The sequence below is a fragment of the Pseudoliparis swirei genome, chromosome 22, assembly GCF_029220125.1.
Source record: "Pseudoliparis swirei isolate HS2019 ecotype Mariana Trench chromosome 22, NWPU_hadal_v1, whole genome shotgun sequence".
NCBI lineage: Eukaryota > Metazoa > Chordata > Actinopteri > Perciformes > Liparidae > Pseudoliparis > Pseudoliparis swirei.
The window spans coordinates 3,616,394-3,641,406 of record NC_079409.1 but is presented as its reverse complement, the minus strand read 5'-3'; the positions used below and the strand labels follow the sequence as shown (position 1 = coordinate 3,641,406).

Here is a 25,013-nt window from a genome sequence, read left to right as displayed (position 1 = left end):
TAAATCATCAAAGTTTTGGAAAAGTCATGGAAATGTGTTATAATCACATGTTCATTTACTCCGAGTTTGACATAATTAATATGTTTTTTTAAAGAAAGACGCTCAAAATACAAGCCGGCGTACGCTCTCAATACGCACAATTGTTCATGTTTATACGGAGATTTCAGTTTGTTCATGGAAATCCATTGGTCAAAATGTGTAAGAACCCTGCGGTTAACTCTAGCTGTGTTTTTGTCCGCAACCAAGTGTGTTTGCTCCTCGCGCGGGAGACGCAGAGACCGTTCTTTGTTTGGATATTAGTGGCCCGGCACCTATATACACAGAACATGTTCTGTTGTAACGTCGTGGATGTTTATGAGGGGTTTGTTTGGCTTTTAGGCAGAAATTATATTTTTTAGTCGCTGGTATCATCCCAACGAAACAACCGTCCGACCGAATAGGATTTCTTAACAATTGCGGGTCACCTGTCAAAGTTTAGTTTAGTTTAGTTTATTAAGGAGCCCCATTATTTATATACATATATATATATATATATATATATACTTTATTTTATATTTTACTTGTATACATCTATATCTTTTATCCCTGTTTTTTATATTTTATATTTATATTTTATTCTCGTGTGTTTAGTTTATTGGTGCTGCTACTGTGACGACACATTTCCCCTTGGGGATTAATAAAGTATATATATATCTATCCATTAGTCGGCACCGTAGTGGAGACGATTCTTCCTGGGGTCCAGGCAAAAAAACATTACAATACAAATACATAAAATGCAGTACAGCATGATCAATTATCACAAAAACACTTAGACTTAGAAAACAACATTTACATTAAAAGTAAAATAATAATACCGAAAATACCTAAAATAACAACCTAATCTACGATAATTTCCTTTCTGATTATCGCTGCCTTGAGTTGGAAGTCAAAGTGCTAGAGAGAGCGATGGAGGCGTTCGCTGAAAGTCTTCCCTCGCGAGAAAGTGAGAAGGACCCGGCCGAGAGTCGACCTTCCCACGGAGACGCGAGAGGGGCGTCTCTTCAAAGCCCGTTTAGACGTTCGCAGGACCCCATTGTGCCAGCTCTCCCGGGACGCCGCTGTTAGAACTGCATCGGATATTTATAACGGCAGATCCTGAGACCTCCCGCGGGCAGATTCCTCCCGGGGAATCTTCCCGCTGCTCCCGGGAGCACGGGCCGAGCAGCCGCACACCCCGCCCGAGTCGAGAGGGGAGCTCCGCGTTAACCTCGAAGCGCCGAGGCTTCAGACAGCCGGCGCTTTCAGGGGACGCAAACAGCCGCGAGCCAGAGCCGTAACCTGGTCTCCCGTTAGCAGGTACGTTTCTCAGGACGGGTGGAAGCGTCGTGGTAACGGCCGACGGGACCGAGGCGTGTTGTTGTTGTTGTGGTTTTATTTGGCAAATAACGCCGGCATCGCTGATTGACACCACGTGATGAGCTGAGGGCTCGGTGCAACGACCTCCAGCCGAGGTGCGAGCGCCACGTCCGCCCGTCAAACATCTGTAATCGAGCAACCGGTCCGCCGGGTCAACAGACGAGATCGGGAACGAGCGTCGGCCGGAGATCCGAGACAAAATACTTTTGTTGTTTGAAGGGAGGTTGAAGCTCAGAGCAAAGATCTCACACGTCTCTTTAAAACGGTGTTGAGGCTGCTGGCTTTCACAGAGCGGCGATGAGATGCAACGCGGAGTTTCATGGAGTCCACCTGGGAAGCACAAATGTCATATTATTAATGCAGTGAAATCATTTTGGGGACGGTTTGAACGTGCCGTGTTCTACAAAGTTCTTCTTGAATTGTTCATAGGACGTGTTTTAAACAAAAGAGCAGATGTGTGATTTAACTAGAGTTTTGATTAAAGCAAAGTAATAGTGGTGACACAGTGCATGACAGTAATCTTTGTGTTTTTAATGAAATCAGACTGATATTCTTATTTATATTGTCATATTGTCGTTAAACACTCATTGGAAAAAGCTGGCAATAGTTCAATGTAGAAAAAAGTTTCTCACATTTTGTTTGTTTGTTTGTGTATTTTATTCATTCAATAAAATACAATATTATTCTATATAATATTCAAAAGAGAAAGACTGAAAAGGTAAAGGTAGAAGCAAAAAATGCTTATATATTCCTATCCTAAATTGAAATCAAAATAAATCAGAAAATTAATATACAATCAAGAAAAAACAACAAAGAAAACATATTTATATATACTACCACATACATCTTCCATATAAATACGTTTTTAATCACATTTATAACTCAAGAATTGTTTTATAAATAATTCCCTTGAAAACCCAAAAGAAGTTCACCAGTCTTACATCCATCTCAACATCATTCCATAATTGGACTCCTACAACAGAAATACATCTTCTTTTAATCCCTTTTTTAGCCTTTTGTACTTACAAACATCTCTCAAATCATATTTACACTCATGTATTGAAGATAAACTTTGTACACAGTCTGCAGTGACTTTGCTTTAGCTCTGTAAATAGTTCAATGGAGAGAAAAGTTTCTCACATTTTAGATCTGTGAATATTTTTCGGAGGATTAAACGACCCGTGGCCGGCTGTGGTTTCCTCCCTGAGTGGAAGTGAAATGTTCGAGACAATAACGTGTTATTGCCCGATAACAAAAGACCTTTTATCCGGTGAACCTGGTGTGTGTTTAGTGTGAACGATGACACATCCGTTTGCTTCAGTCGGGCTGCTGAGCCGGAGTTGCATGTTGTCTACTGGGGTGAATGAGTCCGCACCTTTTTTTGGCTTCTGAATGAGCCGTGTGTTTTAAGCCATGTGACCCCAGTATGAGCGGGTCTGAAGAAAACACACGCACACACACACACACACACACACACTGCGCCTTTAGTCAGCAGCATGTGAGCCAAAGCGAGGAGTATGTAACGCATAACTTGTTACATACGCCACGCTTTGGCCCACATGCTGCTGACTAAAGGACTGAGGACAGAGCTCCACTTTAGGACCTGGCCTCTACATGCCTAAGTGCCGGTAAGTGGTTTCCATGGAGACGTAAGGTGGGTTTTTCCACTGAGATGCACGTTGGTAAAATTTTTTTTTTAAACCTACCCAAAGAGGTTAAACAACATGTTGTTTCACATGTAGGAACCACCGGCTGTATACAAGAAGTGGATGTAGTCGTCGTGACGTCACCAGTGAACCAAAGTGACCATAATTTTAACAATTCCTTTTTGTCTTTCTCCAATTGTACTTTTAATATCTTTTTGAACTAGACAAAACTAACTTTTCATACCTTTTTAAAGGGGGAAAAAAAGCTTTATCTTTTTCAAAACTGCCTAGTAACACCCTAAACAAAGTACTTAATGAAGAACATCTTTTACCTTCTATAGATTGCACACTTTACCACAGATATCGTCCACAGTGTTAAAGACAGATTTTTAAATGATTTTTTAAAAAGTGTTGTCGTTTTTCTCCTGCAGGTCCCTGGATGCCCCGCGGCGCCCCGTCCTCGGCCGTGCAGTGCTTCCCAATGGCCGGAAGTTGACCCCGCCCACCAGGATGACGCTGCGCGAGCGGCTGAGAGAGAAGATCTCGGCGGCGTTCTACAGCCACGGGCTGCTGTGCGCCTCCTACCCAGTGCCCATCATCCTCTTCACCTCCGCCAGCATCCTCGCCTGCTGGTAGGTGTTCAGTCCGGCCGCTCGGATCGTGACGTCGGATGCAAATTACCATCATTTAGGAGCGATGGAGGCTCCTTAAACGGAGGCTCGCACAACTTTTTAGAAGTGGTGTGTTCAGCTCGGCTGTCTCTAAAGAGTATGAGGTTGTCGGTGTGTATGGATAACAACCGCAGACATAAAAAGTGGACGTAGTCATCGTGACGTCACCATTTTGAAGCCACGACCGTTGTTTTTTTAACCAATGAACAGAAGAAGAGACACCGTAAACATCTGTTACCACCCGTCAAACAACTTGTAGCATACCCATCTTTTATGGTCGCTGAAAGACTTTTTCTCATAGACTTCGTTGCAATCAAACTTCTTATTGCAACCCTGCTGGTCAGTAGAGAGAATGCACGCTTTAAGACACTTCCTCGTGGGCTTCACCCTGCAGAACCGGGAGTTGAAACAACACACGGAGAGGGAGAGTCATTTTATTCTCTGTTAGAAATTACTCCACTCCAGATTGTTGTGTCTGGTCCCTCAGTAGCATTTGATAGTGTGAAGATGTTGTCTTCTGTTGGGCTGGTGTTGGAATTCGATCTCTAACCCAAACCCTTTTGTGGAGTACCTGCTCCTCAAGGCAGACTCCTTGGTGTGTGTGTGTGTGTGTGTGTGTGTATAGACAGACTGAACTGAAGGGAAAGTGTTTGGTCGGACAAGTTGCTGGCTCAGCTCGTCTGAACTGGCCATCTGCACAAACGCATAACAGCCCCCCCCCCCCCCCCCTGGCACCACAACACACACACAGTCCCTTACCACACACACATTTCTATTCTTGCTAAATCTCTGGTTCAAAAGAAAGGACGCGGGTCAGTGAGTGCACCTTGCACATTTCGAGGGGACGGACGGACGCCCGCCGCTCTGGTGCGATGTGAAGGGGCAAAAAAAAAAAGAAGAAGAGCCGGACGACGTGGGACGTCGAAGCCACGGCCCCGAGCAGAGGGCTGTGAGAAACGGGCCCTTGTGAGAATGGGAAGCTTGTCCCTCCATCTGCCTGACAGGAGGGGGGCTGGCTGCACACAAGGGGCCTTTGTGGAGGTACAGTGACCTTGCAGAGTGGGGGAGGCACGGAGGGAGGGAGCGAGGGAGGGAGACGGACACAGAGAGATAGAGAGAGAGAGAGAAGTGAGGCGTCCATTGAAACTGACCAGCAGATAATGTTACTGAGCAATAACAGTTAATCAGCAAATACTTAAACACTCGCTCCTCAGTTTTGGAATCAATTTCCAGACCCTCGCAATCTCTCTTCCAGAAATTTGAAGGTAGCACTTGATCTTTTGAGAAAAGCTGGAGGCCCAGGTGTCAGGTTCCACTGGTTCTGAGCAACTTGGTGTCTAAATGATGCCTTCAGGGCTCAAACGTTGCACCGCCGACGTGAAATAAACCCGTTGACCTGAATTTCCTGGAAGCGTTGTCGACAGATCGGCAGACTGTGAGACGTTTATTCATTCCCCACAATCATGTCTCCTCGCTCCTAGCTATCCGTTATTGAGGCTTCCCCTTCCCGGGACGGGTCCCGTGGAGTTCACCACAGGGGTGCGAGACTACAGCGTCCCTTCCCATGAGCCTCAGGGAGACCTCGGAGAACGACCCGACTGGGTAAGAGAACCGACTTCGATGTTTACATCCCAGAATCACACTGCATGCAGGTCCAACAGCGAAGATGGAGGCTCATCGACACTGAAAGAACAGAAAGAAAAGACTTGAGTTCTCATTTAAAAATGAATTTATCTGCTGATGCGGCTGATTCAGTAGGACAACAAACTTAGTGTGTCCTGTCTGTGTGTGTGTGTGTGTGTGTGTGTGTGTGTGTGTGTGTGTGTCTGTGTATTTGTGTGTGTGTCCTATCTGTATTTGTGTGTGTGTGTCTGTGTATTTGTGTGTGTGGGTCTGTGTATTTGTGTGTGTGTGTCTGTGTATTTGTGTGTGTGTGTCTGTGTATTTGTGTGTGTGTGTCTGTGTATTTGTGTGTGTGTGTCTGTGTATTTGTGTGTGTGTATTTGTGTGTGTGTATTTGTGTGTCTGTGTATTTGTGTGTGTCTGTGTATTTGTGTGTGTGTGTGTGTCTGTGTATTTGTGTGTGTGTGTCTGTGTATTTGTGTGTGTGTGTGTCTGTATTTGTGTGTGTGTGTGTGTCTGTGTATTTGTGTGTGTGTGTGTGTATTTGTGTGTATTTGTGTGTGTGTGTGTATTTGTGTGTGTATGTGTGTGTGTCTGTGTATTTGTGTGTGTGTGTGTTTGTGTGTGTCTGTGTATTTGTGTGTCTGTGTGTGTGTGTGTGTATTTGTGTGTGTGTGTGTGTGTGTGTGTGTGTGTGTGTGTGTGTGTGTGTGTGTGTGTGTGTGTATTTGTGTGTGTCTGTGTGTGTGTATGTTTCTGTATTTGTGTGTGTGTGTGTGTCTGTGTATTTGTGTGTGTGTCTGTGTATTTGTGTGTGTGTGTTTGTGTGTGTGTGTGTCTGTGTATGTCTGTGTGTGTGTGTGTGTGCGCCGCAGTACCGGGGTCCTCCGGTCGCCTACATCCAGCAGGTGTTGGTGAAGGCGGCGGTGTCTCCGTGGGACAGCAGCCTGGTGCCGGTGGACGTGTTTCGGTCGCCGCTGGGCCGAGCCTTCAGCCTGCTGGAGGAGATACGCAACCACGTCCACTCTGACGGGTAAACACACACACACACACACACACACACACACACAAACACGTGCTCAGGAGTTCAAAGTCTAGTCGTGAACCCAAAACCTTTTCCCCTTTGGACGAGAGAGAGAAACACACACGTGACCTTAAAAACAACAACAACCGCCTGCTATCAGAGTGTTCTGTCTGATTCTAATTGGATTGCGTGTATCATCTGCCCCGTTAACATCCTTCCTCTCACCTCCTCCCCGCTGTTCCTCACCTCCTTCTCCTCGCCCCCTCCTCCCTCCCTCCCATCAGCTCCGGCGTTCGCAGCCTGGAGACGCTGTGTCTCCAGGTGACGGACCTGTTCCCGGGGTTACGGCGGATGCAGTCGGTGCTGCCCGAGCACGGCTGCCTGCTCGTGTCGCCCGGCAACTACTGGCAGAACCAGCGGGAGCTGTTCGACTTGGACCCCGACCTCCTCAAGACCATCCAGAAGCACGAGCCGAAGGGCCTGCACACCTCGGCCACGCTGCGAGGTAGGGATGATTTTTAAATATCTTTAAAAAAAAGAGCGCCTCCACGTACGGACCGGTTCCGTGTCCGAAATTATTTTCACGTACCGGCCATAAAAATATGACGTCACAATATTTGTTTAGAATTATACGACCGGCATAGAGAGCAAAAATACAATAATTCGTATTGTGTGACCTCTTGGGATGTGTCACATATTTCGTGACCTCGTGAGAGGCTCAGACGCACACACGGGTGTATCCGGTCCTTTTTCAAAATAAAATATTTTTCCGACTTTGATTTAAAAAACATTTTTTTTTGTATTTCACTTTTTCCGTGCGGCCCGATACCAACCAAGCCGCGGACCGGTTCTGGGCCGCGGCTCGGGGGTTGGGGACCGCTGCTCTAGTTCACACCGAAGGCCAGTGGGACTAATGAAGGACCTCCGGTCTCGATTACTCGGAAGCTGCAGTCTGAATTTGTGCCATTTACAGTAATGTGTCGCAACAATTACGTTATCGACATATTGCGTAATATATGGCCATGAACTAAAATAATTTTTAGCTGACCTTGAATATTGCCCGAGGTCTTTACATCAGTTTAATAATGTCAACATGTTGCCATAATAAACAGCAGGGTTTTCCTTACTGTTATCTTTTTGTTAAAACAGAGCCTGAGGGTATTTCATTTTTTTTTTTTTACTCTATGGTTTTATTACATTTATTTAGATTTATTTTTCTCACAATCTGATGCATAACGTGTCTGAATATTCTTAAAAATCAAGAGTTAAATTCATTTTTAAAAGAGGGACGGTACAATTGTTCATCGCGATTATTTCGGGAAGGGGGGCGACGGAAAAAATGTTTTTTTTTTAACAATGTGTGTTTGTGTTGTAGACCTGCTGTTCGGCGTCCCTGGGAAGTACACCGGGGTCAGCCACTACAACAGGAAGCGGGTGGTGACGTACACCATCACCGTGGTGCTGTCCAGCTACGATGCGAGGTGAGTTACGCCGGAGGCAAAATAAAAAAGTGCGGTTTTACTTTTCCACATTTCTACACCGATCTAAATACGGCGTCTCCAGGTTCCTGGGCAGCCTGCGGGGCCGTCTGAAGCAGCTCCACCCGTCGGCCAACTGCAGCCTGAGAGACGACCACATGGTCCACGTCCACTTCAAAGAGGAGATCGGCATTGCCGAGCTCATCCCTCGTCACCACCTACATCATCCTGTTCGCCTACATCTACTTCTCCACACGTCAGTCCTGCTTCTTTAAAATACATCGAGTTTCATCTTTTGAAATGAGCCAAAGAGCTAGCTAGATCTTTACAATGTAGGGATCTTTTTTTAGAATTATTATTTGAATGCAAAACCTTCATTGGTTAAAAAAATTGTCATAAGTGAAAAACAAGAAGGTAAAAAAAGAAGAAAAAAGGCGTAAACAATTAGAAATCCTGTTCCTTGACCGGCTGTTGGCTACGTCATGTCTGTGTTTATTTTAGTAATAGATTTTGTGTTATTCATTAATTAATTGGAATCTGAAAACCGTCAGTTTGGCAACACTTAACCAACTTTTTTTATAGAAACCGTTGAACAGAATTGATCACGACTCGAGTAATAAACCCGGGTGATGATCCCCTTCCTCTGACTTCATGGCTGAGGCGTTTAACAGTTCCAACAGTTAATGAATCTTAACGACGGTGTCTCCTTCTGTCTTCTTCTGTCTCCTTCTGTCTTTCTCTGTTTTCTTCTGTCTTCTTCTGTCTCCTTCTGTCTTCTTCTGTCTCCTTCTGTTTCCTTCTGTTTCCTTCTGTCTTCTCCTGTCTTCTTCTGTTTTCCTCTGTCTTCTTCTGTCTCCCTCTGTCTTCTGTTTCCTTCTGTCTTCTCCTGTCTTCTTCTGTTTTCCTCTGTCTTCTTCTGTCTCCCTCTGTCTTCTGTCTCCTTCTGTCTTCCTCTGTCTTCTCCTGTCTCTTCTCCTGTCTTCCTCTGTCCTCCCTGCAGGTAAGATCGACATGGTGAAGTCTAAGTGGGGTCTGGCTCTGGCCGCCGTGGTCACGGTGCTCAGCTCCCTGCTCATGTCCGTGGGCCTCTGCACGCTGTTCGGCCTCACGCCCACGCTCAACGGAGGGTAGGAACGACCACTTTAAAAAAATAAAAGCATTTAATTTGTGCATATCCACCGTGACAACCCCCACGTCACAGGTAAAATATGTAAATGTAGCTTCTGGTTCTCTGCGGCCCTCGTTCCGCTCGGCTGTTGACGTTCAACATGTATCCTGTTAATATTTACTGCCCCAACAGACAGTTACAGTTTCATCATTATCTCTTATCTGAATTCCTGAAAGACAAGGACAGGGCCACGAAAAACACACACACACACACACACACACACACACACACACACACACACACACACACACACGCATTCCAGCTTATTGACTTCCCACTTCCTCTGCATTGAGTTTTACATGGAAGCGGTGTTAATGTTTACACAGGGACAGGCCTGTGCGTTGGTACGGATGAAGCAGAATGGGCGGGGCACATGTGGGTGGGACTCCGCGAGTGGGGTGGCGCCGTGGACATTTTAATGGCTGTCCAATCGTTTGCGGATTATTAGAAAGCCGACTTTGTGGCGTGACCCCCGACCGACATCCACACCAAGTCTGCTCGGGGGGCCGTGCTCCTACTGTGTGTGTTTTTGAATAAACATCACGGTCATCATAACAAAGATATACGCAGGCCAGCTACTCGTCCAGCGTACTCGCGGTGGACTCCACATAGAGGGCTCCTGATAAAGTGCTGAGCAGAGTGTGTGTGTGTGTGTGTGGTGTACAGTGTTGCTGAAATACGTCTGATGTAACATGCAGAGCGGTTGGCTCTTCCGTGACCCAGTTATATTCACTTCTACCGTACGAGCTTAACTATACTCTCAAAGTAATCTCTTTCAGGGGAGTGGAGGGGGGGGGGGTCCCAGCAGACACCTGCCAGATATTGTTCTGCTTAATGTCGTTTGGACTTATGTCACAGATGTGTGAACATCAAATGTGGGATATTAATATTACGTATATGAAGACGCTCAGACGTGAGTGCTGGTGTCGTTGTGTTGCCGTGTTTAATGATTTCATTGTTTTCCTCCTGCAGGGAGATTTTTCCCTACCTGGTGGTGGTGATCGGCCTGGAAAACGTCTTGGTCCTCACCAAGTCCGTGGTGTCCACCCCTGTCGACCTCGAGGTCAAACTCCGCATCGCTCAGGGTAAGGATAGTGTGTGTCTGTCCGTGTGTGTGTGTGTGTGTCTGTCTTTGTGTGTGTTGTGTGTTCAGGTACAGCAACACTTTTACCAACCCCAGTTTTAATGTTTTGTTTTGTTTTTCTCTCTCCAGGTCTAAGTAATGAGAGCTGGTCTATCATGAAGAACATGGCCACTGAACTGTGCATCATCCTCATTGGATATTTCACTCTGGTGCCGGCTATCCAGGTAACAGGAATGTGGTCCTAATGCTGCATCAGCAAAAACAAAAATATTGGAAATAATAGTCCGAGCCTGTTTTTACCGGTTTGTTAACGTCAGACCCGTTGGCTTCTCTCCGTACGTACAGGAGTTCTGTCTGTTTGCGGTGGTTGGGCTGGTGTCTGACTTCTTCCTGCAGATGTTCTTCTTCACCACGGTGCTATCTATAGACATCCGACGCATGGAGGTGAGAACTCTCACATTTCATAGACATACGGGCGTAAATATTTACCACCATTGAGTCCCGACTGTGAATGTCTCTTCTGGTCGGCCTTTATAGAGCCTATAAATATTTATTTATAAATATGTATTTATCTATAAATATACTTCTATAAATATTTGTAGATGAACATGTATTTTATTTATAAATATACTTCTATAAATGTTTGTAAATGAACATGTATTTTATTTATAATTATGTATTTATCTATAAATATACTATAAATATTTGTAAATGAACATGTGTTTTATTTATAAATATGTATTTATCTATAAATATACTTCTATAAATATTTGTAAATGAACATGTATTTTATTTATAAATATGTATTTATCTATAAATATACTTCTATAAATATTTTTTCAAATGAACATGTATTTTATTTATAAACATATTTACGTATATATAAATATAGATTTTTAGTTTTTGTTAGATTATCCGTTTTGTCTTCAACGCAGTGTCCAAGATGTGTAAATCTTTTTAACCCCTCCCCCAGCTGGCGGATTTGAACCGCCGGCTGCCGGCCGAAGCGGGTCTGCCGCCACCCAAGCCGGGTCCGCTGCGTATACGAGAGGTCCCCCCTCCGCCGCGGCCCTCCCCCCACACGATCACCCTGCAGACCCCGTCCTTCAGGAACCTCCGGCTCCCCAAGAGGCTGCGCGTGGTGTACTTCCTGGCCCGCACGCGCCTGGCTCAGCGCATCATCATGGTGAGAAGACGTCGGCTCAGTCAGCTGCACCCGAGAGCCGACTTCTACCTGCGTGTCAAACCATCGTCAAATCTCATCTCCGTTTGCCTCGTCTCCAGGTCGGCACGGTGATCTGGATCGGCATCCTCGTCTACACCGACCCGGCCGGGATACGCACCTACCTGGCCGCGCAGGTGTCCGAGCAAAGCCCCCTGGGAGATCCCGGAGGAGGCGGCCTGGCCCCTCACCTCGGGGTGGCGCCCGTCTTCCGCGGAGGCGATCCCACCAGCGCCCTCGGCATCCGCCCGCCGCCGGATCCCACCCCCTTACCCGAGAACCAGTCACAGGGCCACCACGGCGCCGCCCAGGCGGGGCCCCTCCCCCAGGTCCCGCCCCCCGCCGTGCCCCAGATCACCTGGGGGCCGGAGGACGAGGAGGGCTGGAGGAGGCTGTCCTTCAGGCACTGGCCGTCGCTCTTCAGCTACTACAACATCACTTTAGCCAAGAGGTGAGTTTAACAGTTCTTTACGTCAGCTCGTTCACCGATCGTGAGAACACTGGCTAAGATCTCAGACTAAATCGACCCGTTATCGGGTTTTATGACCTACATTAATGTCGTTACCGGAATTCTCGCCATCAGGTACATCAGCATCCTGCCCGTCATCCCCGTCACGGTACACCTGAGTCCTCAAGAGGCCGTCGAGACGCGGCACCCTCAGGACACGAGGCACCCCCCTCCATCCATTCCCAAAGTGTCTGCAGATCTACAGACGGACCTCACACTGTACAAGTGAGTCCACACACACACACACACACACACACACACATACACACGGACACTGAGCTAAATAAGTCAGTTTTAAGAGCTCAACAGGAGGTTATTGGACAGTAAGTTGTGGAGAAATATAAGGTTGGATATTTCTTTCTTTTAATTTTTTCACTTTTTGGGTTTTTTATAAAAGTAAAAGCAGAACAGCACATCTACACAGATAATACATGCTATCAAATAAAACAAAAGTATATATACAATAAAGAATAACGGTAAGTAGTTGTCTGGAAACGATTCTATATATTTGATAACGTAATGACGCTGATGGGCTCGCTCTTTTCTGCTCGTATAGAAAGTAGAAATGAAGACTCGACTTAAAATTTACGCAATGCCATTATTTCTTATTGCGTCATTAGCTGTGATAGTGACATAAACGCCACGCTGTAAGCTTTGCATAATTTGCACAGTGCCTATAATAAAAGTATCCAGTTTGGACTTTTTATGGTTATACAATATGGAATCTCTCGTAAATCAGCCATAAATAGATAATGTGATTCTGTGGACGTCTGCACCTGGTTTAAAGCAAAAAACAGCCCACACACACACACACACACACACACACACACGCAGCCTGGTGTAAGCAGGGAAAGGTCCTTGTCCTTGGGCCTTCCCCCCAGGGTGTCATTGAACTGATTGCACCGTGGACATTGAAACCTTTTTGTTTTAGTCTCTTCTGGAGGCGATCGATGAGCAAAGGAGAACACATTCACTGGGTTCATCGAATCTATGACTGAATATTCCTCAACTACCTTTTCCAGACTATATCAAAATGCAATATTGTCGCTGATAAAAAAAAAACGCACTTACATTTTTTTTTTTTACTGGTTTTCAATGCGATGAATTGTACGATGAATACGGATAGATTTGAGTTTGTTGTTGATTTGTTTTTAGTGCAGCGTTCTGGTGTTTTATACATGTGTACATGTGTTGAATGACGAGGCCTGTCGGAAAAATCATTAGCTCATTCAGCTTCCAGGAGAAGAGAATAAAGGAGAAGTTCACCGCGTCAGGGTCACCGCAGTGATGGTTATCTTATCTAAAATAGAGACGAAGGAAAGGGAGCGTTGTCTCTGCCTGAGAGGGGCCATAAAAATATCTTCTAGTTGGTGATGTAACAGAGGAAGACGTCGAGAAACTGAAATACGCATTTATTTAGTTCTGTAGCTTTTCCTGTAGCAGTGTTGCGTAAGGCAGCGTGTTGCCAGCGTGACGAAGTGGAAGGCCGAGTTCTTTTTGTTTCATCTGTTGGACGCCAGATACCAAGGGCTATCAGCTGAAGTCGGTTCAGGGTCGCGACCTTCGCAAGCGGGGGTGAAAGTTGCAACACAGGCGGATTGTCTTCTTGGCAACGATGTTGTGTATGTGACCGCGAGCCATTAAAAAGGAAAAGCCGATCGGCCAACGCCCTCCTGCGTTAGCATTACGTTTGACTCAATGTTTCTCTCAACGCGAGTCAATAAATGGGAAGAATCTTTGAGTAGGAAAGAGAAGAAATGAGGAATTCCTCTAATCCAACAATAAGCTTAACGGGTTTCACCCAAAAAAAAAAAAAAAATCCCTTTTCTACCTCTTACCTGTGGTTCAACCTCAATATAATCAACCAATAACATAATTGACTTTCTTTCAAGACATCTGTTTTAAGACTAATCACCCCAAGTTAAATGAAACATACATTATGAATTTAAATCTAATTTAAGATTCCTTTAATGCACAGCTCTTGTTTTTGAGCGCTATATTCTGCTCCGTTTAAAAAAAAAAAAAAAATTACAACTACAATCAGCATATTAATCGATAAACTAAATAATATTTAACGGCAGCTCCAGTTATTTCTTGTGATCACTTCCTGCCTCCTCGACTCTGGCGTGGGTGTGTTTACTTTGGCAGGACTGTCTTGCCCCCCACACACACACACACACACACACATCCATCTCTCTGTAACATCAGAACCCTTTTTCTACGGTACTGAACCCGTCTTGTTGTTGGAATTACACCGTGTGACCGATTCTAATCGGTACGTAAACGAGACGAGGGCCTATTTTTAATCTGGGAACGGCGAGAGCCCGTCACGGTAAATATTGCAACACGCCCGTGGCCTCCCGGGGGTTATATAGACCCGTGGCTCCATCTTTCAACCAGATCTGACTTTACATGCAGCTCGAGCCGAGAACACAAACGCCCTCGCTGACCGCCCCCGGGACGTTATTCATTCAGGGCTTCGTGCTCCGAGAGCAAACAACGGCCGACTGGCGTCCGCTTGTCGCGCGAGGACAGGACGACGCGTCCTGCTCAGGAATGTCAGGAACACCCTCCAAGGGGTTTGAAAGCCTGGAAATGATGTCATCGCAACATCTGGTTTGAGTCGGCGAGAAACCTTTTAGTGTCATCGCTAACGATGGTGGATAATACGTTTAGTTTAATCGCGCCTTTTATGGCCCTCAAGGTCGCACGATATCGGTAATAAACGGACACACGGGCCATAAAACGCCCGCCATCGCGCCGTTATCTGGCGTCTGTCCTTCATCTCATTTCCTCCGCCGTCTAATGAAAGAAAACGCGTGTCTCTCCATCATCACGCCCTCCTGACGTCGGCTCGCAGCTGCGTGTTTCCAGGTGGTCACGCCCCTTCCGCGGGTTTCATCGTCACGGTTACGCCACATTCCTCAGCAGGTAGAAGATGAAGAGTCCTTCAATGGGAATGTGTGATTCTGGTTAAATGCTCAACACGAGATTTAGAGATATTATTTTCAGGTTTTTGTCGATCGGAATTAGCAAATTAATACCCGTAGAATAGTTTTTGGGGGAGACCGAGCTCTCTGTTGTGATGTTGTGTTCATGAACTACTTCAAACGTGCAGTATAATTATTTATTAAATCATAAAATAAAGAAAATTACATTATTCATTGTTAAAAATGAGAGCTAATTCCGAATTAAATATACAAACATGGCCACTGGTTGTACTGTGAATCTGCGGCGGTCTGACTCCTCCTTTGCCCCCCCCCCCCCCCCCACGCAGGGTGGCAGCTCTGGGCCTGGCGGCCGGCGTCCTCCTGGTCCTGCTGCTCTTCTGTCTCTACCGGGTCCTCTGCCCGCGCAACTACGGCCAGAACGGCGTGGTGCACGGGCGCCGGCGCCGAGGGGACCTGCCCTGCGACGACTACGGCTACTCGCCGCCCGTCAGCGAGATCTCGCCGCTGCTGCTGAGGGGCCACAGCATGGTGAGCGCGGCGAAGGACCGGTCCGAGCGCTTCACGGAGGGCGGCGGCGTTTTCGACAGAGTTCCGCTCGATGGCGGGTTTTTTTTTCCCGTCGAGGGAAAGTTCCGGAATTTGTTTTGGAAGAGATTCGTGGAACTCGTGGCGGCGTCGTCTCACGCCCGTCACGCTTAAACGCCCATGACTCTGTTAGAGGTCATAGGTCGTTGCAAACAGGAACTCCTCATCCTCAATTCAGACGTGATGAGCTCTTGCTTGATGGCTTGTTTCCCCAAATAGGCCCAATGTGTTGGCATTGGCCTGTTTCTCATCATTAGATTGTACACATGACGTCTCTTCACCCGTCCATCCTGGAGAGGGATCCTCCTCTCTTGCTCTCTTGAAGGTTTCTTCCCTTTTTATCCTGTAAAAGGGTTTTTTCTCTTTTTTGGGAGTTTTTCCTGATCCGATGTGAGGTCAAAGGTCAGGGATGTCGTACGCGTACACATTGTAAAGCCCTCTGAGGCAAATTTGTAATTTGTGATAATGGGCGATACAAAATAAACTGAATCGAATAGATTGGAAAATAATAATAATGCCTTTTTTATTTGTCGAGCATCTTTTTAGAAACTGAATTCACGAAGTGCTTCGACAGGCAACAGAAAAACCAATAACAGATTTACTTATCCACTTATTTCAATGACACGTGTCTGGTCTGCATGTCACGTGTTTATTTTCATCGACCACGCCGTGTTTCTACTTTCCTCCTCGTGGTTCACGCTCTGTGTTTCTGTCTCTCAGGACATCGAGTGCCTGGCCAGTGACGGGATGCTGCTGGCCAGCTGCTGCCTGGCCGGACAGATTCGGGTCTGGGACACTCAGACCGGCGACTGTTTGACCGTCATCCCGAACGACGGGTGAGCATTTTATTCGTATTCAAACCTCTGCTGACGCAGCTAAACGTGACCACGGCCGCTGAAAAACATGCTTAGTTGTTGTAGAATCTCACGTTTAAAAAAAAAAATATGTACTTTGTTTTGAGCCCCATATGTTGAGTTTTAAAATAATCTGAAAGGCCGATTGTTTTTACCTGAACCCCAGAACATAAACAAACATCTGAGTGACTTCCTTTCTGTTGTTTAGGACATTTGACATATCTCATAGTTGAAAAGTTTTCTCTGATGCTCAAACTGTGTGATGATGACATAATGACATTTTAAATGACCAGAAATGTGCTGAAGTACAAGTTTCTGTCCTGTAATGCTGACAATAATAAGAATAAACATCTCGACCTCCACCAATAGCACCAGCAGATTGATTTATCCGCGAGCCGCCGTCTCATGACGCCCGTTTCCCCCTCAGGCTCCGACGGAGCGGCAGCAGCAGCGGCTGCTGCGAGCAGCGCGACGGCTGGGACGGCGGCTACGGGGCGGCGGAGTCGGGGCTCCTCGGCCCCGAGACGCTCGGCCCCGCCTGCGCCGGCCTACCGGAGGAAGAGGAGGAGGAGGAGGAGGAGGAGGGAGGGGGCTACCCGCTGAGGCGCCGCGCCGTGCCCTCGTGGCCGACTCTGTTCAACGACCAGCCCGACCTCACCCCGCTCATCGACACCAACTTCGCCTCGCAGCCGCCCTCGCACCTCTGCACGCCGCCCCTGCACGGCTTTGACTTCGGGGGTCTGGTGGAGCGCGCCTACATGGAGCACGAGCCCCCCTCGCCGGCCACCTACCCCTCTCCCTCCTCCTCCTCGCCGCCGCCCTCGGGGGCTCGGCTCCACAGCCGGCCCGGCTCGGGGGACGCGGCCGCCTACTCGGCCCAGGACAGAGCGTCCGCGGCGGGGACGCAGGCGGCGGCGGACGGGAGAGCTCCGTCTGGGCCCTGGAGCTGAGAGGGAACCTGATAGCTGCAGGGAGGAGCAGCGGGAAACTGGAGGTGGGTCACGTCTATCATCGTCATCATTATATGTCTTTTCTATAAAAGACGATGACCAGAAGAAGTCTTTTTTTAACCCTCCTGTTACCTTTAGGGTCAATTTGACCCCATTCAATGTTTAACGTCGGTGTTCTTCGGGGTCAATTTGACCCCAGGCTGTTTTTCACTGTGTCAAACATATAAGAAATATCAACTTTTTTATATATTTAAAGGGCTATTTAGGTATCAACAAACAAACATAGAGTACCTCACACTTAAACTTGGGAAACAATATTAATTCTAATAATTTTCTGGAGGTTTTAATTGCTGGGGTCAAATTGACCCTGAGGGTAAAAGATGTCAGTAAATATAAAGGTAACAGGAGGGTTAAACATTGAATGGGGTCAAATTGACCCTAAAGGTAACAGGAGGGTTAAAGACATACTGTGTCAAAGTGTCAGTGCCTACTCAATATTTTAATTCTCATTCTAGTGATTTTGATGATATCAATATGCATCAGATACCTCTCTTTAAACGCTTCATGTTTGGTAAAGACTAAAATTTTCATTTAAATGAACTCGACGCCGCAGGATGAGCGTGTGGCGTTCATGAACCCTTGTTCTCCTGTATGTTCTACAGCTGTGGGACGCAATAGAGGGGTCGCTCCGCTGCGTCAACGAAGACGGAGGGTCCGGCATCACGGCGCTCGCCTTCCTCAACAACAGGTGACATCTTCATTTTGCTGCATGCGGATCTTTTTTGTTGTCGATGTTATTGACCCGGAGCAGAAATGAGTCGTTTTCACGGAGGAGTAAATTATTCCGCTGATCTCTAATCGTGAGCTTCACCTCCATCGATTATTCACTTTCTGTCAGAACGTGTCGTGATCGCTATGTCCACGCGACGCTCGTGTCTTTCATTGCCTTTTCAGTACATTTTGTCTTGTCCTTTTATTGATTTTAAACCCGGCTAGATCGTACACGTTGTTCTTTTTAATGGTTTTTTTATTTGCTAGAGTAAGACGAACATGAGCGTTTATCCTCCGCTTGTTTTCCTCTCCAGAATCGTCGCGGCGCGGCTGAACGGGTCTCTGGATTTCTTCACCGTCGAGATAAACAAACCTCTGGGTCTGCTGCAGTACCGAGGTGAGGCGCCGCGGCACGCTGCATTCCTAATTATTCACAGCGTCGGGGAACGGATCCAAGAACGACGCGGCGGCGGCGTTCCGTCCGGGTGTTTTTTTTGTTGAGCCGCGAAACGAGCTGCAGACGCACCGACTTCCTTTACGTCCAATAACGTGACGTATCGCTTCTTTTCTGCTTATCTTTATTTTATGTAAACAAAGATACCTCAGGGTTCGTACGGTCATGGAAAACCTGGAAAAGTCATGGAATTTTAAAATGGTCATTTCCAGGCCTGGAAAAGTCATGGAAAAAACTTTCAATCATAAAAGTTTTGGAAAAGTCATGGAAATTTGTTATCACGTGTTCATTTATGCCGAGTTTGAAATAATTAATATGTTTTTTTAAAGAAAGACGCTCAAAATATAAGCCGGCGTACGCTCTCGATACGCAACATTTTCTAAATTGTTCATGTTCATACCGAGATTTTAGTTTGGTCACGGACATTTGGTGAAAAGTCCTGGAAAAGTCATTGAAAAGTCCTGGAAATCCACTGGTCAACATGTGGAAGAACGCTGATACCGTAACGATATACACAAAGCAAATCAACTCCCCGTCACGACGTCGTTTATAGACCTCGTCCTCGTGGCTCTTACAGATGTGTTAACGTGTAAAATACGTACAACCGTAAAGCGAGGACGTGCAGCGATGGACTGAAACGTCTTTACTTTGTTCCACGTCGCATCTGAGAGCTGCAACGATTAGTCGATAAACAGAAATGTAATCTGCTGACTGTTTTTTATTTTTTATTGATAAACTGACATTTTCTTGTTTGAGGTTCTCAAATGTGAAATTGATCGAGAAAATGATCGTCAGACGAACGGTTCAGGACAATAATTGTTCACTCCAGCTGGAGAAAAACTTTATTCATAAACTAACCAACTAAAAGACAAACTCGGGTGCAAGTTAAACCCTGATTAAAGAGTTTATTGTTTATTGTGCCAAGTTATAAAATAAATAAAGACAATAATTATGTAAAATCGGTTATAATATAAAAAAAAGTAGTAAAAAGACGGCGTGACAAGAAAGTGGGTTATTAAGACGAGATTTAAAAGAGATGTTCTTTTTAGTTTTGAGCCTAAACCTTGGAACAACCAAAAGCTACCTTTTTAAAGATCCTTCTTCTTCTCCTTCTTCTTCTTCTTTCATCTTCTTTTTCTTTCATCTTCTTCTCCTTCTTCTCCTTCTTCTTCTTTCATCTTCTCCTTAATCTTCTCCTTAATCTTCCTCCTTAATCTTTTTCATCTTCTTAATCTTCCTCTTCCTCCTCCTTCTTTTTCATCTTCTTAATCTTCCTCTTCCTCCTCCTTCTTCTTTTTCATCTTCTTAATCTTCCTCTTCCTTCTTCTTTTTCATCTTCTTAATCTTCCTCTTCCTTCTTCTTTTTCATCTTCTTAATCTTCCTCTTCCTCCTTCTTTTTCATCTTCTTAATCTTCCTCTTCCTCCTTCTTTTTCATCTTCTTAATCTTCCTCGTCCTTCTTTTTCATCTTCTTAATCTTCCTCTTCCTCCTCCTCCTTCTTCTTTTTCATCTTCTTAATCTTCCTCTTCCTCCTCCTCCTTCTTTTTCGTCGTTTTCATCTTCTTTAATCATCCTATTTCCTCCTCCTCCTTCTTCTTTAATCTTCCTCCTCCTCCTAGGTGCCCCTGGGCGGGGCAGCGTGCCTCCCTCCCCCTGTTACAGCAGCGATGACGTCATCAGCTGCCAGCTCACGCGCTCGGTCCAGTGCGCCCACCAGAAGCCGATCACGGTGCTGCGGGCGGCGGCCGGCCGGGTCGTCACCGGCAGCCAGGACCACACCGTCCGGGTAACGCCCCGACCGGGTCACAGCGACACAAACCGTTTCCTTCGTGTTCCCGTTGAATCCTCACGCCTCGTCTCCCTGCTCGTCTCCCAGGTGTACCGCCTGGAGGACTCGTGCTGCCTCTTCACGCTGCAGGGCCACTCTGGAGGGATCACGGCCCTCTACATCGACCAGGTCCGCTCCGACCGTCGGCTATGAGAACAGTCGGCAACGAATTTCATTATTGATTCGTTATGTCGCTCGATTATTACTCGATAAGTCACCGAGATGTTTGAGTATTCACAAGTTGAGCGGAGCAACAAAGTATGAAGCAGCATTAGTGGTTCTTTCCTCCGTGGAATGTAATACACTTCCTTTTTTCAACATGCTAGGGGATTGAACCGCCAACCCTCCGATTGAAAGACGGACCTGCTGACCGCCGACGACCCTATACTTGTTACTTTTCAGCATTCTAACTTTCCTGTGACTTTCTCAACATGCTCCGGTGGGGATTGAATCGAGGATTGTCGACGCTATACGATGAATTCTTTCAACATGCTTATTATGACTCTTTTCAACTTGCTAAGGCAGGGATTGAACCGCCAACCCCCTGATGGAAAAACAGACCTACTGACCCACAGTCGACCCCATACTTTAATTTTTTCAACATGCTCTGACTTTTTTTCTTCTTTTTCTCATCATGCTATACTTTGACTTTTTTCAACATACTAACTTTACTGCGGGGATTGAACCACCAACCCCCTGATTGAAAGACTTACCTGCTACCCACTGACCCACAGTCAACCCTATACTATGCCTCTTTTCAACATGCTAGTGCGGGGATTGAACCGCCAACCCTCTGCAGTGAACCGTTTCCTTTTTTCAAAACGCTATACTATGTTTTTTTTATTTCACATTTGTCTGAGAAATGTCGCGTGTTCCGTAAAACGTCATTAAAACGTACGATAATATCTCTAAACGTCAAAGAGTTAAGGAGTCTTAACGAATGTCAGACGTTCATCTGTGACCCGGTTCTCCCCAGACGATGGTTCTGGCGAGCGGCGGCCAAGACGGCGCCATCTGCCTGTGGGACGTCCTGACGGGGAGTCGCGTCAGCCATGTTTACGGTCACCGCGGCGACGTCACGTCGCTCGTCTGCACCACCTCTTGCGTCATCAGCTCGGGACTGGATGACCTCATCTGTGTCTGGGACCGCAGCACCGGGATCAAGCTCTACTCCATCCAGCAGGTACGGCTGGACCTCTGGAGGAGAACAAGAACACAAGCACTCTCTCTCTCTCTCTCTCTCACTCTCTCACTCTCCGTCACTCTCGCTCTCTCTCTCTCTCTCTCTCTCTCGCTCTCGCTCTCGCTCTCTCTCTCTCTCTCTCACTCGCTCTCTCTCACTCTCTCTCCCTCACTCGCTCTCTCTCTCGCTCTCGCCTCACTCTCTCTCTCTCTCACTCTAACCTCTCCTCACTCACCTCTCCTCTCTCACTCTCTCTCTCCCTCACTCTCACTCTCTCACTCTCACTCTCTCACTCTCTCTCCTCTCTCTCTCTCTCTCTCGCTCTCTCTCTCACTCTCTCACTCTCTCACTCTCTCTCTCTCATGCTCACTCGCTCTCTCTCGCTCTCTCTCTCACTCTCGTTCTCTCTCTCACTCACTCTCTCCCTCACTTTCTCTCTCTCGCTCTCGCGCACTCTCCCTCTCTCTCGTTCTCGCTCTCGCTCTCTCTCCCTCACTCTCACTCTCTCTTTCTCTCTCTCCCTCACTCTCTCTCTCTCCCTCACTCTCTTTCTCTCTCTCCCTCACTCTCTCTCATGCTCACTCTCTCCCTCCCTCTCTCTCTCTCATTCACTCTCTCCCTCCCTCCCCCCCCTCCCCAGGAGTTGGGTTGCGGGGCCAGCCTGGGGGTGATCTCCGAGTCCCTCCTGGTGACGGGGGGCCAGGGCTGCGTCTCCTTCTGGGACCTGAACTTCGGCGACCTGCTGCAGACGGTCTACCTCGGCCAGAGCAGCGACGGCCAGGGCGTCCGGCAGCTGCTCGTGCTCGACAACGCCGCCATCATCTGTGACTTTGGCAGCGAGCTCAGCCTGGTGTACGTTCCCTCTGTGCTTGAGAAACTCGACTGAGGTGGGCGCCGGGAAAGAAAGGACAAAACACGCACTCGGAGCGTCCTTCTTCCCGCTCATCGACCTCGACTCGCCTCTTCTTTTCTCTCTCGTGTTGTTTCCGACACCCAGAGGACACAAAAGCTCTTTTTGTGTTGTTTTTGAGTACGAGCCTGGATGTGATGAGCGGAGGACTGATTGTGCAACCCGCTGCATCGTCTAAGAGGAGGAGGAGGAGGAGGCCGACGGACCCTTTGATCCCCCAGTCGGTGACATTTAGGAGGGCCAAGAAAAGCTGGATGTGTGTCACTCTTAGAGGAGCCACCCGTCGCCAGAGCTTTTCCCTTTTTTTTATTTTTTCTATGAGTTTTTGTTGTTGTTGTGGCTCTGCCCTCTATGCTGCTTATTCGGGTGGGGCCTCACTGTGACCCCCACCCGCCCAGAGAGGAAGATAAGTGTCTCCTTTAAAAAAAAATGTATTTTATATTCCTGCTGCCTCTTTCGCTCAGACAGCAAAGTGCAGCCACGGCGAGCTCTTCAGGCCGAGGCCCGATGGGATGAGCTGTAGTGTGTGTTGGAGACTGAATGAATGAATCTAGGCCCTTTTATGGCATAACACTGCTGAGAACAAAAACTGGTTGAGTGTGAGCGTGTGTGTGTGTGAGAACTGATGATTACTGTACAAAGTAAACCTGTTTTTATATGTATAATTCTATTATTTATTAGCGATACCTTTTTCTTTGAATAACGGTTTGTTTAAGAATGGCTGATCCCAGCTTTTAAACGAGACTAAAACAAATTGAATTAATTAAATACATGTAAGATGATGATGATTATCAATTCGGGGCGGGGGAGGGGAGGCGTATAAAGCGATTTACTTGTGAAGTTGAACTGGAAACACTGAAGTGAAAGGCCCCCCCTCGACCTCTGAGGGTTACTGATGTAAGAGCCCCCCCCCCCACATGCTACACCTTCATCAGGCTACCTCCATTCTTTTCTAACATGCTTAAATTTTGGATGAGAATACTGACTTAGTTCTGCACAGGCTGTCGTTAGCCGACGTCATGTTTACATTGGCTGTCGTATTTTTTGAATAAATTGTGCCCTTTTTAGAGATTAAAAAAAAAGAAACTGCTGTAGCTGCTTCACCTCTAGACTGTTTTGGCCCCGGAGCCACGACTAAAGTTACGTTAATGTTCTTTATCCAGCGAGCCAGGGAGAAATGTGAAGAAGATGGTGGTTAGTTTGTCCTCTCGTCTGGTGTCTCTTTTAAAAACAGCTGATTGATGCACCTGTCAGCTACTAATATATAAATATTTATATATATTATCTATAAATAAATATTTATATATATACACACATGGATGCTTTTATTGTGCTCAATTGTTTTAAGATGATGGTGCATTTTTTTTTCCGGAGTCAATTTTAGCGAACTGATTACAACATATCCTAAAATCTGAAGCGACAGATTTTTTTTAACATAAAAAAAAAAATTACACTGACGGTACAAACAAGAAATAATTTCTCATTCACTGTCGATGTGCAAAGTCAGATCTTCAAGAGGAATAACACATTTCCACAAGCTTCACATTATATATACATAATAAATATATGTATATACACACAGAACTCCTACTGAAGCCATTGAAGCCTCCGATGCAGCTTTAAATGCACTGATCTGAGAACAGTTCTTAAGAACAGCCCCGATCGGCACTGCACATGTGCACAGAGGAGCGTTACGATGCCTTCAGGCTCTCATCAGTAAAAAAATTAATAATAAAGTATCGGGAAAACAACTCTAAATGTTTTCATATATTAAAAATATTGCACAGCAGCATCGTGCCGACTCCGCTCAGTGCATCAATCGGTTGATTTAATTGGGCGGATGCATAATTTAAGTCTGATTGAGAATCTTTTTATTGAAACTCTTGATAAAATTAGTCTCATTTACTCATTAATCGTTTCTGCCTTCATGGCTAGTGAAGAGATGAAATGTTTAACTCTTTAAATACAGTAATACAACTAACAGTCAATTGGTGTTTAACCTTTGACCCTGAACACCTGCTTAGAGAACGCCTCAGGTTCAACACGCGTCCCTGAACCCTCCACAGAATGTATTTCCTCCCAGCCGTCATTACTGCGTCTGCTGAATGTCGTGACGAACAAATCAAAAAATACAGAAAACAAACGGCGACTAAATATCCGTCACAGTATCGAGACACTAATTAAATGCACTACTGACCCCCCCCCCCGACGACCAGGTTAACCCCCGTGAGCCGTAGTTTTGAAGCTTTAGTCCCGTCTGTAGGTTTTTGTTATTTGTTTTTCTTGCAATGTGAATTTGATTTTACAAGCTGAAGAAAGGTAGGTCTTTAAATCCAGAGGTCCTACAGGTAATTTAGTTACCGTTTTGTAACACACACAAACATAAAAGCGCAAGACTTTGTACTAATTTTCAAAATAAAAGAGGCTTTGATACTCCAAACATCGTCTGTCTGCTGGATTCATTAAATTTTTTTATTGATTAATTTTTTTACAACAACGAATGTTTACCAGAAGTACTTTTGGAATATTCTAACTTTATTTAAGATATTTACAGTGTTACAGACACAGATAAAATAAATCAACTTGGTTAGGACGTGCCGATTACGTGTGCTGCGACTGTTACCGTGACGACGGAGCCGCACGGGCATTCTGTGTCCATTAAAAAAACAAACACACCTCTGGCCTGCAACTCCTTGCGTCCAGTAAA

General features: G+C 46.2%; 1 protein-coding gene across 1 annotated transcript; it reads left to right on the top strand.

The window, feature by feature from the left end:
- Positions 1-1,215: 1,215 nt before the first annotated feature.
- scap (SREBF chaperone) lies at positions 1,216-24,750 on the top strand. Its single transcript, XM_056443516.1, is given in 25 exon segments — positions 1,216-1,335; positions 3,473-3,673; positions 5,194-5,314; positions 6,211-6,368; positions 6,644-6,864; positions 7,735-7,840; positions 7,923-8,045; positions 8,047-8,093; positions 8,838-8,964; positions 9,978-10,090; positions 10,219-10,313; positions 10,435-10,533; positions 11,063-11,275; positions 11,374-11,762; positions 11,895-12,044; positions 15,097-15,298; positions 16,076-16,191; positions 16,637-17,127; positions 17,130-17,203; positions 17,822-17,907; positions 18,245-18,327; positions 20,005-20,171; positions 20,262-20,342; positions 21,190-21,396; positions 22,037-24,750. Coding segments are annotated over 24 exon segments (3,837 nt in total). The 5' UTR covers positions 1,216-1,335; positions 3,473-3,551; the 3' UTR covers positions 22,283-24,750.
- Positions 24,751-25,013: the final 263 nt, after the last annotated feature.